The 17,687-nt window shown below is 40.6% G+C and overlaps 1 protein-coding gene across 2 annotated transcripts in view; it reads right to left on the bottom strand.

Annotated features, from left to right (window-relative positions):
• Window positions 1–17,687, bottom strand: part of PRKAR1B (protein kinase cAMP-dependent type I regulatory subunit beta) — a 101,898-nt gene that overhangs the window by 12,979 nt on the left and 71,232 nt on the right. For both annotated transcript variants that reach the window (XM_086621989.1, XM_086621988.1), the window contains exons 8-9: window positions 11,083–11,143; window positions 7,480–7,601 (exon numbers count right to left, since the gene is read on the bottom strand). In XM_086621989.1, coding sequence (XP_086478115.1) covers window positions 7,480–7,601; window positions 11,083–11,143 — 183 coding nt within the window. The remainder of the gene's footprint in view (window positions 1–7,479; window positions 7,602–11,082; window positions 11,144–17,687) is intronic.

The following is a 17,687-nucleotide window of genomic DNA, read 5'->3' on the forward strand; positions in this document are numbered from 1 at the left end:
CTTTCCAAGAGAAGACAAATCCTTTGAACTATGTAGCCAAAGACACTGCAAATATTCCTTTAGCCAGTAAATAATCTTGGAACTTTATTATTTGCCAACCTTTGATTTATGAAAGACTTTTATACAAAAACAAGGGAAGAAATAAAACAAATTTCAGTCAGCGATACAAAATGCAAGTGACTTCCACATAACCTGCCATTAGAAAATAACACCTATCATTTTTGGATGGTAAATTTAACATAAAGGCAAAAGAATAGTCAGTTGATGTATTAGCCTGTGATTCTGTCTATAGGACTAACACTGCTTCTCTGCCTTAGACCTTCTGTGAGCGAAATCACAAAGGTCCAGACCTTCAAGGTGTCTAATTCCCCTTGATTGTCTTCAGCAGGAAAGAAGAACTATCTTAATCTTGTGCCTGTGCTTCAGACCACAACATGCAACGCAGAGATTACTTCACGCATCTCATCACACAGGCATAGTGAGGGTAAACCCCATGAAGTTCATGAGATGCTCATGGAAGACAGGTAAGTAGCTAAGATAAAATGAGCTGGTTAAAAGGCTTACCTATACTATCTACCACAGTCGTTACGACTATCAAAATTATTTGGTCATGCTACATGGATGTGCCAATCCACGTGAGAATTCTTTTCCATAACAAAATATTGGCTGCATACATTGCTTTTACATTGGTTTCCTTCTCATCAGACTTTTTTAAAAAGCTTCATTTCCATACTATAAAAGCTAGACAATCTTCACAGTGCTGGAGAAGGATGATGCAACAGGACTTAATTCTGATTGTGGACTCAAGATTGAGTCATGACTGGGTTTGACAGCATTTTTTAACTGTACATTTTTAAACTATTATATATTATTCTCCAGTCTCTGGGTTCATAGCAACTCACAGAATTTACATACAGTTGTCCTGGTTTCTGCCACAAACGAGGAACAAAATCTGCAAAGTTCTAAAATAGACCAGAAATATTGGCTAATCTGAAGTTTCACAAAATTGTTCAGAAAATGCTCCATCGTTTATCACTTCTGAGGTTTCAGATTTTGCAGAATTCACCACAGGTGACTGCATTGCATTGCAGTGTTATTAGTGGGGCCAGAGTTGGAAGGAAAGGCCAAAAGCTGCAGTCACTGACAGGTCCTCCATGGCTAATGGGAAGAAGAAGGGGAGCAGCCAGTTGGTTTCTGTGAAACACTGTCCCTGTCTCACAGAGGATAGATAAGGATACACGCAAGACTGCGTGTATGTGGACATTGCATGTACATGCAGCCTGATCCACTGCCCACGGAAGTCAAAGTTGAACTGAGTTTAACAACTGCTGGACTAAGCTGACGTTTCAGTCCCTTTGAGTCAGCAAAACACTTCACCTCCATCCCTAGTCAGGATGGAACCCAATTACACACCTAACTTGCAATCTTTGACGTCAACGGGCCATTAAAAATGCCATCCTGAACACAGGTGAACTTTGAAGCGGGGCCAACGGAAACGCTATTGCTACAGCACAACTAGGTGATATAAAAAAAAATGGAATCTACCTTTCCTGTACGGGCCTTATGGGAAACAATGTCTCTGCAGTTAACAGCAAGTAAAGTACAGAGCCCTCAGCGACTGCTGGCTCTGTTTATTCCGTATATTTTGTTTATTGGGTATAGTAAGAGTCGCTGCAGACTGCCTTTGACAAACATTTTTGGTATCAACAAAATCCCGGTAACACTAAGCAGCTCAGATTGTAGCCTTTGAAACTCCTTTTCTAGACAACATTCATCTTCCTAATTAATAATTAATCACACTGTGTTTTTAAAGAGATTATCAGGTGTGATAGCAGAGTGTGCCTAAGGCAGTGACTTCATTAACCATACGGAAGGAGTTTACTTTGTAGTTCTCCAGCCTGTCGCAGGGGTAGGTGCCAAAGGGGTCTCTCTTGGGTTAGAATGTCAAAGAGCAACAATTTAGAGCAGGAAACAATTGGGCTATTATTTTTCTTCTTTCTTTTCCTTCTTAAGGAGCTTTTAAATCATAAATCTTCAGATGCTTGTTGTGCAATTGAAGACTCAAGTCGACTTTTCCTACAAAAAGGCCCAATTCTGTGAAGAACGGAGCACCCTTCTGAGTTAGACCAAGGACCTTTCTCTGTTGGTGCACGTTACCATGGTAGGAAGAGTTTACAAACACTGTTCCACCTAACAAGGCTTTGAACTGCATGTGTGCGGAGACGCTCTATAGCATGCCAAGAGCGTCAGCAGGGCTGGAAACACTGATTTCACCTACAGGACAGTATCTCAAGTACACTCTCAGCAAGAACTCGCAGTGGATCCTGCCCAGACTGGAACCAGTTTGTGGCCCTGACTCGAAATGTCAACAACAGCATGAAAGTTAGCAGCCCCCCGAGGATTACAGCACTGTTTTCAATGTAATCAGCCAAGAATAGTGCTGGACAAATAATCGTTACCCATTAATTTGATTTATTTTTGACAATTGGGCAGCTCTGTGCACTAATTTTTGAAGGGTTTCTGCACTATGAATGAAATTTTTTCTCTTATTTGCTAATTTTGCTATTCCCATCGCCTGGTTTCAGTACTAATGGATACTTTATGCATTTTCCCATGAAGCTTCTGTTCACCCTCCTGAAGTGTCATTCAGATTATTCCCACTGATTGGGAAACAGGCAGAGTAACATTCTGCCCACAGACTGGACTGATGATACAGGTGAGACTGAAAATCAGACACCTTGATTCTGCCTCCTCTCTAACCGGCAAGATAACAACAAAGAACACAAATCTCCAGCTTTTTTGAAGTGCTTTTCACAAACGAGTTGCAGAGGAGAGTGCAACTACCCCTTGTAACTTAGCCACTAATCTACAATTAAATATACTAGGTTTTAAAGTTAAAAACAAAAATCTGATGTGAAACTACTTGATGCAATGGGTCCATTTCTCCTTGAATTTTCTCCTGCGAATTATCTGCTATTTTGAGGTCTTTTATTTTTAGGCTGCTGCATGCTATTGCTGGGCAGCTCGACCAACTATTAATTGGAAATGTTTTGCTTCTCATGCAGTTTTATTTCTTTGCTTTCTGCACCACTTAAACCAAACTGTCCTCCGAGGACAAGCTATGGAGAGCGCATTTAAAGGACAGTTATAAGCTGTGCTCTTCGGGCACAGTGTGGCACTATTATAAACCTTTTGTGGTTCTCTCCTCCTACACCTGCGTATGTTTGTGTCTGTGCACGCATTTTTCTTAAGCCATGTCAAACTTTATGGAGTATTAGGGCCATATGGCAGCAGTTCAGCGAGCTCTCAGTATGCAGCCGAGATTAAAAGACTCCCTGAGCACAGTTAGTGGAGTCCCGTGACAATATCCGTGTGCCGTACACGGTGCTCGGTCATGACAAGCAGATCCAAATGATCTGACATGGGGAGGGGTGGGAGCTGGAAAACCCAGCAGGGCACTTCATGGCTGCAGGTCCCGTGTTTTTGGCAGCTGCCTTACAGACTTTCTTCGAGGTGCTGTGCCACCCAGCCAAGTTCAAAGCTGAGCTTAAGAGAGTGGTACATGATCATAACTGCTATTTTTAATATTATTGTCACTACCTTTCTCAGTAACCTAGACAACAGCAAAAACCTCATTTCTTTCCACTTCCAGAGCACTACTACACTCGTTTGAACTACTGTTCAAACTGAAGTTAGTGGCAAAGCACGAGTCGGGAATAAAATCAGCCCCCATTCAACTGGCATTTCTTTTAAAAGGACTTAACATTTGCTGGGATATTTAACTCTGCGGAGCTCACATGCCTTTGCAAGCTACCACTTTAAATGCTAGCTAAAAATATTTGTGTTATCTGAAGTCGGATGAATAAATCCTCCCCACTGCTGGGTACACAGCGTGGCAGTCTAAAATACAACTGCAAATTTATTTGTTAGAAACTGTACATCTGTTATGATTTACGCTTGCCAAAATATAATTCTTTGTGGCAACAATTGTTTCATGGTGCTTAAAGTTTTTCACCTCTGTGCCAGGAATCTCATATGGGATAATTCCATGACCTTGGAATCCAGCAGATACATTCCACATCTGTCTGGTCTGGGAAAGCCCGAGTTTGTTGTGTGAAACCCATAGTGGGAAAATAAGACCTGGAAATATCTGAAAATACAGAAAGTGCAGGGCTGCACTTTTTTTTTTTTCTTTTCTTTTTTTAATTACCAGTTTCAAGTGCAGTAAATCAATCTCACAGGAACAGTTACTTTGCTTTTGTAAGTAGACATTCACTTCTGAGCCTATCTTCAAATTAAGGAACATGGTATAAACATTAAGATAATTCTATCTCTGGAAAAAATCATAGCCTTTAAATATTAAAAATCTTGTTGAAGGCTGCTTGAGATTTAAACAGAAAAGCACCCAACCTACTGCAAGTAAACATCTTACTGGTGCCTGTGTGAAGATTTAGGATGGCAGAAAAACTGTAGCTGCCCTGGAATCTCAGGGTAATACTTTTCTCATCAGACTTTTTAACAAAAAATGAACCATAAACAGCTTTGTGAGCAGTGAACTTAAAAAGCCCTGGTTTCCTGTGACTCTTCCCTGTGCACATTTTCTGTTATTCTAACAATTTGGCTGAGCTCCTGCTTCAGCCTTGCTTTCCATGGGGCACTGTAGCATTTTCATGCGTACAGCCTGCACTTCAAATAACCTGCATTCTGCTACACTGTGTGCAACATTGAAGATAAGGTGGTGGACAGAAAGCCATGAAAAAAAGATTATACTAAGAAAAAAGGAGAAAAGGTGAATGCGCTTGCTTGACAGAGGAGGGAAACTAAATATTCTTGTCCATACTAACCAGGATGATATTCCCGGTTTAAAGCAGGAATTGCTGTTCTGATCATCACCAAGGCTGAAGTGTCCCTTTCAGAAGGGTTTAATGGTTGCACTTCCTGAAGGTGCCAATTCACTTACAGGATACATCCTTCTGCAGGACCAATATTCTTAAAAGATGGCATCCCAAAGGGAGGTCACAGAGGAACACAGCATTGCAAGCTAACCAGAAATGAACGATTAATTTATGAAGTTCATACAAAACTATGCTAACTGTTTAAAATCCATGTGTGAGTCCTGGTTGTCTTAGAGAAGCTTTTATGATAGGAGCCACAAGATCCCTCTTGGAACCAGCATTTGTGATGCTGGTACACCAAAGCTTTGTAAATTGGTAACTGATTTGTCTAAGACATACCATGAATGACCATGGTTTATAATAAATCAATACCTTGCCCCAAAATTGCATGGCAAAGCTTAGCTTTGTCCTACTGGACACAGAGTACTCCAAAGGAGGCTGCATTCTGGTGATATACAAAATGCTTTCTGCATATATAGCAGCCAAACAAATTGGCTGCATTTCTAGTGTTTTGGATCATAAGGCCACAAACATAAAAAAAAACATATGAAAGAAGCTAATGACTTTTCAACATATTGCAACAACAAACCAGCCAAAACTACTTTCAACCAGTTTGCAGAATAATGTGTTCCTGGCGGCTCGCATCACCTCTCCTGCAGAAAGGTTTAACATCAAAGATGTAAACTCCTGTGAAATCGGGTTTAAAATACAAAGCTCAAACTATATGTGAGTGGGCACAAATACTACTGCAGCACAAGAAATAGTTGATACTGGATGTTCACTCTTTAATGCAGAAAAGTACAGGCAATTTCCAAAGTGTGAAACTATGTTAGATTTATAGTGGAAGGGTGAGGTGAGCAGATACTTTATGATTATGCAGTATGCAGTGTTAATACTTTTCTACCCGTTCAAGTCTTAGCAGCTGTTCCAACAAGAGGGGGAAAATAAAGGCCCTTGGTAATTCTTAAGCAAGCTGCCAATTTTCCACATGGGATTTGATGGCTAAGAAAATCAGGTTTCCCCAGTCTCATGCTGCTGCAAGGAATAACAGCACACTTAGTAACACCAGTAGAAATAAAAATTACATATTTCTGAAAAGAAGTTATATTTTCTAAATTTTTCTTATCTACTAAATATCTCATTATCAAAAAAAAAGTCCCTAATATCTAGTCCTTTTTATTCTGACACTATTGTTTTGAAGGGACAGTGCTCATCACGTATTTAAAGTTCCTTAAGTGTCTAACTGTGTGATATACAGGTGCAGTTATCTGCACTGATGATTTTGCAAGCATCAGAAAAGAAACTATGTTCATAAATCAAATACTTATTTCCAACACTCAAGAGGAAAGAAGAATGGAATTTTAAGTATCAGATATTGATTATGAACCAAATTCTGGCTGCCTTGCATAGAGGCACATGTCCAAAAATCCACAGATAAGAAGTAAGCAAAGAAAAACTCACTGGCCTCTAAACCACCTGGAATGGGCACTGCCTGGAATGGGCACTGTACAAGTCCTTTATCACCTGAGCAGGGCAGGGTCTCTTTCCTTCTAAATCACATCACAACACAGCAGCCTAACAGAGCCAGAGATGTATTCTGTGTACATACAATTGAATCCCAAGGCAACACAATGATACCAGCTTCCTTACATCCATCTGAGCCACCTCCCAGAGCAAGGGATTCAGGTTACTTCCTAGCTCCTGTGCCACCACCGCCTTGTTGCTGGTCATGTAACACCTGGCCTGGCAAGGGCACTTGAACTGTCACCACACAGCCATATGTTGGTCATTCCCAGTCTACATATTGGTGCATGAACACTCACAGCTGGCACTGAAAAGCTCCTACTTCAATACACATAGAATCATATCCTAATGCTGTCTTGTTACTCTTAGTCTGAGTCTCTCTAATACCTTTTTATAACTTACTATATCACAGTGCCTAGGTATTTCTATGAGATACCAAGGATCCAAATATTTATGTCAGAGAGAGGAAAAACCCTGTCAGCATCTGTTTGCAGAAGTGAGACAGTGGAACTAAAGTGTCAGATAATCTCCCAAAGAGATGTCAGCATTTTCAGCTGCCTGACAGATCTATCTGCCTGTGTGAGAGTAAACAAGAAAATGGCTCAGCCATGTGGACTGAGTTTAAGGCAAAACAAAGAACAAATTATCCATTCTCAAATCAGGTCTCCTGCTCCAGTTTACAGATGTTCATTTGTGATTTTCCCTGTAAGTCCCTTTGGGAACAATGACCAATGCCCTGTGTGGCTGGCCAGCCTGGCTGAAGTACTGGCAATTTAGAACAAGAAAAACCTCATGTAGAAAACAAACCTTCAAACAGTAAAGACACACCTCAAAATTCCTCTGCGTCTTCAACTTACTGGAAATTAGGGATTGTCCCACTTGAGACATTTCCATGGAACTAGTGTCTGAATTCATTTGAATTTTGAGTAATCTCCTGGTTTGAGCGGAGTTAGCTCAGAATTATGCTGAAGTAGAGATTAAACTGAACCCAAATGTCTTTTAATACAAAGTCTTGATCTTTACCAGGAAATGACAGAGCTTATCAGGATTCCAATCTCACCTCTGTAATAATGAAGAAGTCATCACCGGGCTCTCCCTGCACAACAATTTTTTCTCCATCTTCAAACTGGACAGGTTCCAGCGCATCAGCCACTGTCAGCCGCTCCCATTTGTCCAGGGACTCTAAAATAATGAAGATCATAAAGCTTTATTATAAAAAGACTCCAACTTTGACTGAAATTTCGTATCTAAACTGACAGCTCTGCTATGCCCGGTTCTGTTATAAAAGAAACATTTCTTTCATCCAGGCACTTTGCATGAACCTCCAGTTGGGAAACATGAATGTATTTATTCATTGTGTCTTAGACTTTAGTAATCACCCAGATAATAATCTTAAAAGTTGGACAGGAAAAGTTGGCTCCGGTTCCCTATGCCTGCGATCCGATCTGCGCTGCCCTGGTGCTGCAGCAGCTTGGAGCAGCCTAGGAGCTGTTTGGAGATACCAGCAGCATGGGAGCGCCGAGATCCTCTCTTACCACATCCCACACCAGATGTCAGAACAAGTCCTACTGCCTTTTCGTCAGAGCTGCTCTCAGCCGGTTACCGACGGCCCGCGAGATAAGCCATGCAAAAGTGCCAATCTAAAAGATGACTCTTCCCCCGTGGGTGAGACCACGCAGCACTGAAGGCAAGGGCAAGACCAGGGCAGCATGGGTGGCAGTGGACCAGAGGCTCAGTATGGATGTTTGAAGTGCCACCTCTGTTTCATTTGCCAGTGGGATGGCTCACAAAGTGTTTTTCTTTTCATTTTCCCACTTAGAGAGGAAAGTTACAAAACTTCAAAGTAAATTTCAATTAAGAAAATAATATTAATGGTCTGTTTTATGAGTAATGGAGCTAATACAGCCTGGTTCCTGTGCCTTTGTGTCATATCACCCACCTGCAGTTGCCACAAATCCCCTGTGACACGTTCATGGCAAAAGACGGACTGCACCGCGGCTCATCCGGGGCTGCTCACTGTCCCCTGCATTTGCTAAGGGATGAATTTTACCTGTGCTGCCCTTGGGGAGAGGAGGGTGCCAACCTGTGTCTCTCTCCTCTACCCATTCGCACATGAATTCAAGACAATGAATTGCACTTCAACTTCTGTACTTTTACCAGATTTGACTGAAAGAGGTGACAGGTTTAAAAGTTATTAAAAGAAAGAGATAATACAATGATATTACCTTCACTGCCTCAAAGAGCTGAGCTAAAATTCATGTTCTAGAGCTCTGCTGATTCTTACTTACTATGAATTATTGAACTATTATTAGTCAAGACGTCACTCTTGACACCAGGATTAGATGTAGGCTGTTCTCGCAGACTCTGGTTTTCCCATTTAGTTCAAAATGCTTCTTAGAAATATTGCGTGAGGGTGAAAGAGTTGTTCTTTAAGAGTTAAAAAGCCTTTTGGCTGAGCTCAGAAGCGCACACTGAGTCTGGTAACAAAACCAAATCGAAGTGATCAATGCACCAAAGGTAACTTTCGAGTTGCCTGACACATATACATCTTCGTGGTTTTATGCCACTTTCTGCTGCTGTTTGGGAAATGGTTATTTCTAATATTTTCCCCACCTATAATCACTAATGCACTTTCCTGGCGTATTGGTGGCCTTTGCTGCAGAAGCATTAATATCAAAGACCAAGCCCATATTGTCAATGCATCATTCAAGAAGTGCTCTGTTTGACTAAAAATTAGCATAAAATTCTCTCATACAGACTAGAGAAGGCTTTTTCATTTTTTTAAAAAAAGAGAACTCGGTAATTAACAATGAAAAGAATGAGTCTCTTGAAACTTCTTCTTCAGTTGGCTTTATGAAAAATTCAAAGCTAATTCTAGCTGTGGTCATGAAGTGTTTCTCGTTTGTTTAAGGGAACCACTACAAATACATTGGCTAAAGGTTCTTGCAAACAGAGCATTATACAGAATGCACCATATGAAATTTTCTGCAATTTCTAAATTGTCCATATCGATTTATGGTTTTACATTTAACTAAACTCCAGAAGAAAAAATTTAAACAATTAGTTTTCTCATATCTCATTCGATAGACTACAAGCAGCTACTGATAATCTAAAAAATCCTTAGATTTAAAAAAAGAAAAATGCTCTTACAGTTATCTGCCTAGTTACAGACACTGCGCAAGCCTTGGAAAAATATATATAAGAAGCAGGTAGAGGTTTTTCTACCACAAAATCACCAAGTTCTGACCACATTAAAGCATGAAATGAAGTTGACTTCTCAGTGCTGTGTTGAGAATTCTAAAATACCTTTCTGCTTCCCAGCTGTCATCGACTTTTTAAGACATGTGAAATAGATCCTTACACATTTCACCTAAATTCTCAATGCATCGGAAATGATGCGTTATTTTGTCTGCTGCTTTTCCGTACTTAAAAAAGGTTCAAATCTTGAGGTCTTTCCTCATTTTTTACTGAGACCGAAAAACCGTACTACAAACCAGGATATAATTACATTGCAAACCGCATGTTTAAGGAAGCTCATCTTTGAATAACCTTTCTACTCTGAAATTGTTTTGAGATGCCTCATTGTTGTAATTGCTCCTCATTAGTGCAGGTGCAGAGACCCTTTTTTCTTTAAATACTCATTGTAATTTGGTATAATTGGTGCTCCTGATTTAGAAAGATTTAAATTAAGCATAACAGAAGACATTTCAATGGTGAAAACTTCATTAATAAGTGAGCAACATACTTGGCCTTACTTTAAGCCCACAAATGTAATTAAAAATTTCACGCATAGCGCCTCTCTGAAGTTCAAGTATATTTTCACTAAGACATTCATATTTTAGGTACCTCAGCTTGAATAGTAGATGAATACCATAAACAAGAAGAGGAAATTGTTTACGTAGAAATATAAATACTTTAATTATATAAATCCTGAACTTTTTCTTTCAAAAAAGCTGCAGCAGAAGCATGATGTTTCTTCTACAGCATCAACATTTCATTGTACTGTCTAATACTGTCCTCCTTATTAGACGCTTTTGTTCTCCTAATGGTGATTGATTGGTCAGGCATTATGGGTTTGTTGTTTTTCCTACTGAAGGCCATCAAGAACATGTCCAAATTTCGTGGCTATCACATTAATCAAAGGGAAACAAAATCCAAGGACAAGAAGCTAAACAGATGTTTTAAGAATGTGAGACAGAGGCTGTAAAATACACAGAAGAAAAAAAAAAATCCGACCATTTTGATTTGTGAGATTAGTTTGTTTAGTGCACATAAATACAGTGCTCTCACAGGAAAAAGCTTCTCACCTGTCACCTGGAAGGATGTAACTAGACTTTATGACAAATTCGTATCTCTGCACTGCTTTCTCCTCTATCTGTACGATCTCTACTGCAACAGCAGCTACCAAAAGGTTACCAGTGCATGCCTGCTCCCATATTCAAGGGAAGATTTGCCTGAATATGCACATGTTCAGTGCATATTAAGCAATAAGAAATGCAAGTTCTAAAAAGGGCCTTTTACATTTCCCTTCCTTTGGAAACAAGGCAACCATGAGACCTTCTGTTTGACCACCACTGCTTTCATCGTGCCGTCAAAGACCCAAACTGATTCTGCCAACACGTATAACAGAGGAACTAACACGCAAGTCCAAAGGGCAACTGACCCAAAATGGAGACCTTGCTCAGGAATTCTTCATACATCTTCCGCTTTCTCAGTGTGCTGCCCTGTTATTAAAGGAGAGAGAAAAAGAAGGTAGAACATTACACAAAGTATTTTTGTGATTTCTTCCTACAGCTGCTCAGTTTTTTTCCCTCCCCTTCCAAACCTTAAGCACAGCCAGTAAAAACAGCCTAAGGCAAATGTTTCCCCATAAAACGTCTGGGCAAGTTGTATTCCTGATAAGCAAAGACAGAAGGAATCAAATTCAACCCTGGTGTGATTTCACTGACTTCACTGGTGTTACTGGACACCGCGGATGAATTGTATCCATTATTTACAGGCACTCATTTTAAAGCTAGAGCTTCATCAATTAACTGTTTAGCTAATTCAATATATATCTTGTTACCATTGAGGCCCTGCGAGAAGGGAACTTACAATCACAAAGTAGGATAAAACTTAAAATGTCTCCCTCATGGGTCCCATCCTTCTAGGTTAAAACCTCTTTAACGCCAAGAGCGTTTACCTGTAAGCCTGGTATATATTCTGTATAGTGTTGTATGTATTGCCACTGCTGAGTGACCTATTCATATTACTATTTTAACAACATTTAAGCATTTTGGAGCAGACCATCTATGAAAGTATGTGCAGCCACCAGCACAGTCATTCCCATTTTAGTAAGATTTTATTGTGTGATAAATTACTGAGACCACTTCTGCTTACATAGCGTTTGATCACCGCAGACAGAAACCATAAGTAGCCAATCCCGCACGCGTTTTTGAAGGCGATTCATGTACGATAAAAAACAGTGCAGTTTTACCAATACGAAAATAATTAATTCATCCTTAACTCCTCTTGCAGTGGCACAAATGACTTGAAAAGAAAACCTTCCCAGGGACCAAAGAGGAACTCCAGGGTCTTCCTTGGTATCGTGCTGTTTATTCCACACTGTTATATGACAGCCTGAATTGCTTCTGCCTGGGTAGATTCCCAGTGGATGTCAAAGGCTGCCTGATGCCTGCTAGTCAAATCTACAAGGCAGGAGTACAGTAGAAAGATGATACACTCATCTTCTGAGGAAAGGAGAAATAAAGATGGCATTTACTTATAGGCTGGGCAATAAAGGCAGGAGCAGATGTCATGTCTGCCATAGGAAAAGCCGCTTCTCTATTTCTCCTTCTCCAAGTGAGCACTGGTAAGTGCTGGAAGCAGAGGCAGAAAATGGGAATAGACAAAGGAAAAGGAGAAGAAACATTTTGCTCTCCACTGTGAAAGCATTCAGAAGTGGTTTAAATATGAGAATGAGAAAGGCTGGTGTACGCAGTTGCAATGACATAACTAAGAATCAAACATCGTCCCTCTTCCCACAGGCACCGTGCAGGTGGAACCGGATCCAACGACCACCAAAGCAACGTGAATCCTTCCACCAACACCAACAGGCTTTGGCATCAGCGGAAGCTGCTGGGTGCTCTCCTCTGGGGATAGCTCCCATTTGCGCCCTTCTCCTGGGGCCACCCCTGCTCCGAAACAGCCGCAGCATCGGCAGGAGCTGCCGCTCTTCCCAAGTATCTCTGGATCAGCAGCAGCATCAGCTACTGAGGTCTCTCCCTCCGCACCCCGTTCATAATTTCCGAGCCTGGTGATGACAGTTCGCCTCTCAGCGATAGCATCGGTAACCCTTGTCTGACCTCCCTGTCTGACAAACCTACTTCTCAACCTCGGGGGCTCTCAAAAGCATTTGAAGTGCCAGAAAGAAAAAAAAAAACCCACTTCAAACGGAGGAGGCTCTGCAAACCACGCCAGATCCTGACAGCTCGCTGCGAGACAAAGAATGGAAAACTGGACGCTGCGCAGTTGTTGCTTTCCTCCCTGCAATCGAGTGGAAACGAGACCAGCAAAATTGACAGCTGTGGAAAACCAGATTGGTGGTTTAGTTTGATGGGCTGGGGCACCCAGGGACAGATGTGGAAAATGCTTTTTAAATGACTTGCGGACACAGATGAATTTTAAGAAGCAGTAATCAGTAGCCATAAGTGACGCCTGACCACAGCTTCCAGTATTTAGAGATGCAGACAAGACCCAGGAAGGTAAGAATTGCAGGCATCTCGCCTGGCCTGGAGAGCAAGAGCCCATCACTTCCTACAAGAAAACGGGTGTGTTATGTCTTGGCTAAACCAAGGCAGGGCAGGGGTACAGAATTCACTGTGAAGACAAGTGCAAAAGTAAAGAAAGAATCAATTAAATGTGCTAATATAATTTTTTGCATTGTGATAGTATTTAGAACCTCAGTGAGACTCCACTTCATGTATAGCTCCACTGTCTTAGCTATCCCACATCTCAGAATGATATCACAAAGATAAGGAAGAACAAGAACCTACAGAAAAACTAGTGGCTGAGGCTTAGGAGTCCTATTTCCCAGCACATGCACTGAAACCAAAGGTGAACCAGCTGATGGCTCACAACTCAACCTGCAGGATGACTCCATCCAACTTTCCATCTCTCCTGGGAGAGAAAAACAACAGCCTCCAGAGCAGCACAAGCCACCTGACAGCAGAGCTTCACCTAAAGGTGCCCAAGCAGGCACAGAAGCTGTCTCTGCATTTTCAGAGCACACAATGCTGCATCCCAATCGGCACAACAGGACCTCAATTTCTCTTCCAGAAAGGAGAACCTTGGCTCACCCTCATATGCTTATTTCCATTGGTATTAATCATCTTTCCTCCCCATGAAAGACAGAAAGAACATACTACTTCCCACCTTCCTTGATCAGCCTAACATTCCCCTCTCATCCCATCCCATCCCGTATGCATAATGTCACCTTTGACTCCTGATGTCCTCTTTATACTTGTTTTATTCGGTTTAGTCACTTTATCCAAATTGTTGATGGGTATGAACACCACCATAACCTATTCTACTACCCTTCAAGACGTTTCTGCAGAAGTGTCAAGCGGCGCACTCCCAAGGACGTGCTAAGTCTGTTCTTACGCAATACTTTCATGGATCTTCTAGAAGTAGCAACAAATCCTACAGTAACGATATCTGCAGGCTAGAAGATACTATGAAAGCTTGCCAGGACACGAAAATAACAAGAAAGGACTTAGAGACATTATAAATGGGAATAAAGAATAACAGAACGAGCTTCTGTTTGGAAAATACACCTAAGAAATGCAAAGGAAAAAAAATCCAAAGCACAGATGTTTGATGAACGGAAGAAGACTGGAAAGTTGTGAAGCTGAAAGAGATTTACAGACAGTAGGTGAGACCTGTTTTGCAACAGTAGATTGTTACAAGAACACAGCCAAGGCTATTTTGGTCTGTATACTGCAAGACATCATCAAGGAATGATGTTTAGAGGCTCCATCTCCGTAGCTTGGATGTGATGGTGCCAGGCGTGCTCCACTCTGCCTGGGTAGCTCTTCTCCAGAAAAGTGCTCCCAAACTGAACAGAGCCTGGAGAACTGCTAAAACACTTGGAGAGGGCCAGTATGGAAGGAGTAAAACAAATTCAAACTGTATAGGTCAGTTCAAGGCTGGGATCGCAGGTATGTCATGCTTATAGCTAGCATGCATTATTGCAAAGGTTTTAAGTAGACAGTGATAATCATCTACAGATATATGACAAAAGGAGAGGGCAATTTAGTACAGCATAACTTGACATAACTCAAAGTAACAGGAGAAAATTAAGAAAATCTAATTTAAGATGAAAATCCAGAAAGTTTTCCCAACTTAGGAATTATTCTCTTGCAGAACAGTTTCCCAAGGGAAGCAGCAGAACTCTTACTGTGTGAGCCAGATAAAAACAATAGTAAATGTACATGAATAATTCTGCACTGGCAGGGTTCTTGATGGCATGTTTTAGAAAGTCTTTATTAATTCTGCTTTTTCTAACCTATTAATATCTTATTTCAATAGTCGCTGCTTCTCGCTCTCCCTCCTTTCCTTTGTTCATTTTCTCCCCGCTTCTGAGCTGTCATGCACATGCTCTTCTTCTTAAACACAGTGGTTCCCACTATGAAGACTTGTTAATATTCTAAGCTGCAGTGCTCCTCCCTGAAACAGTCCCAAGGAGAAACCAGATCACTCCCATTTGCCAAATCCACCTGGAAAAGAGCTCAAAGCCAGTTTTCGGATCACTTAAACCGTAGCAAGCCCAAGGCTTAGCTTAAGCAATACACAGGCTAGGAAAAATGAATGCCAGGAAAAAGGAATGCCCTAGCATTTATAGCAGGTCTCGTTGAATAGGACTGTTGCATCTCTTTTCCAACTGCCCCTTCTTCATTTTCCCTGTCTTCTTCCATTTTTTCTTCCCATGCCTCCAGTCCAGTCTCTGTTTCTCTTCCTCTCTGCTTGCCTCTTTGCTTTGTCCCTCCAGCACTCTTCATGTCATCTTTCCTGCTCCATTCTTTCAGGTGCGCAGATGGGCTGGCTGGAGTTGATCAGGTCCTTCCTAGAAATTTCCATCTTCAGTTAGGAGCCAAACAAACGGCCACTGAAAGGCAAAGCATGGCTCAAGTTTCAAATAAAAGAGTTATGCTGGCAGGAGGCACCGGAATGGCCTTCTGGACTGCTCCAGCCCTGTTCAATCGCTGCACAAAGCTGATACTGAATGATGCTTTGGGTGTACATTCTTACAGGAGCATGAAAGAAAGAGTCACCATGCATATTGGCCATGAAAACAAAATAGCCCACAAGATCCCGGTGCTACATTGCACAGATGTCAGATGGATTGCAGGCTTCGGATTAGCTTTATGGTTTTGGCCATCATGCAACCTACATTTTAAGGAAACATGAAGTGCTGCTGACTTATTTTGTCTGAGTGGAAAAAGGCACTTGTTAAAGAACTTGTTCTTAGGTTCAAAGCTGTGAAAAAATGGTAAAACAAAGCCAAAATAACATAAATAAAATGAGGCATAACATTAGGAACTGACTAACTTTGACTTGTCATGACTTATATCCCAATATTACAACTCATTTTCTGCAAGCAAAGTTTGGCAAACCGGCAAAAAGCATTGTATCACATGCAATTCCACTCTCAGAGCCAGGTATCTTGGACCATGGGAACTAGAAGATAGTTAAATTATCCTGAATCAAGCCTTCTTAAAGAAATTACAAGAAATTAATACCTCAAATTTCCTCAGTCTGGGAACTGAATTGTCTGGGGGATCAATTTGATGTTGGGATACAGACATTTGCTTCTCTGGTATTTGTGGTATTTGCTATATTTAGAATACAAATATTGTACTACCCTGAGATGTTCCCCACTCCGTGATGCTCTTGAATCCCAATTGCAAAGAAGAAAGCAGCAACATTTCAGCAACTGAATTACATGAGAATCCTATGGCAAAAATTCCTCTGCATCTCTCTCAGAAGAATTAAGTAAATAAATATAGAATATATACATAAATGTGTGTGTGCACACAGAAAACATATACACAAAAAAAATTGCAACAGAGTGAAAAGCATGCAACTCAGCACAAATGATTTTATGAAATAAATGGAACGTACAGATGGACAGATAATTTGTGATGCACTGAGGGGGGATCATGTTGAAGTATTTTTTTGTAAACCATCTAGTCCAATGAATTTCATGGTATAGTACTTTGTCAAGGACTGCAGTGAAAGCCAACCAACTTCACTGCAAATCTCAGCAAAATAACTATCCCAACATTTACAACCATCACAGCTGCTAAAACAAACTTGAATGTGACCTTCAAGGATACCTAAGCTGAGACAATGAAATATAAAGATATATATCTGTTTTAACAAACTTCTTTTGGACAGGCTAAATAATAAATGGATGACACGTGTAACTAAAAGCCAGCAGGAACTTTTTGTATCAAGCTTTGTCCATCCAAAAAAAGGAAAACCCAAACTCCCAAACCTCCTGAGACGCATTTTATTCATATCATAAACCACTCAGGATCAATGAGACATTTAAGTGGGGAAAATGGCACTAAGCAGAAATAAAAACTAGAAATTACTAAATGCAAAGCAAAGAACCAAAACAGAGTCTGCAAGGAGAAATGAGGTAGAGTCAAGTGTCTCATGACAGGATAAAATCTCTTTGGCAAGTGTTAATCTGAAGGCATGATTTGCAAATAAATATTTACAACTTGAATAAAATTTCAACACTAGACTGAGAAAACATGGGGTTGGTCATGGCCGGGAAGGAATGCAGATGGAAGAAAAAACTATCTTGGGTTATGGAGGGACTTTATCTGACTACAGAAAAAAAAATGTATTTGGGAGAAAAAGGTCATTGATCCCTTGGACAAAAATATTTGCAAACAGAAAATAAAAAATAAAAATCTGATCACTCTAAAGTTTTAAAACCATCTTAAATGATCTATTTCAAAAGATATCCTAAACATTACTATCTCTTATTTAAAGGCAGAAACATTTCTACATTCAAAATATCCAGCAACTTTCTAGAAATATAAGGTTAGAGGCTAAACAGCAGGAAATCATGTTTCTGGGACTTGAAAGGCAGTTACTACTACATCTTGAAACTGAGTACAGCAAAACCAGTCATGTAATGGTGGAGTTAGCTTCCAGTATGAAATGCAGCCACTGAAACATGATGTAATTAATTCTTAGGTTTGAGGAAATGTG

Source organism: Tauraco erythrolophus, chromosome 17 (genome assembly GCF_009769465.1).
Source record: "Tauraco erythrolophus isolate bTauEry1 chromosome 17, bTauEry1.pri, whole genome shotgun sequence".
Classification (NCBI taxonomy): domain Eukaryota; kingdom Metazoa; phylum Chordata; class Aves; order Musophagiformes; family Musophagidae; genus Tauraco; species Tauraco erythrolophus.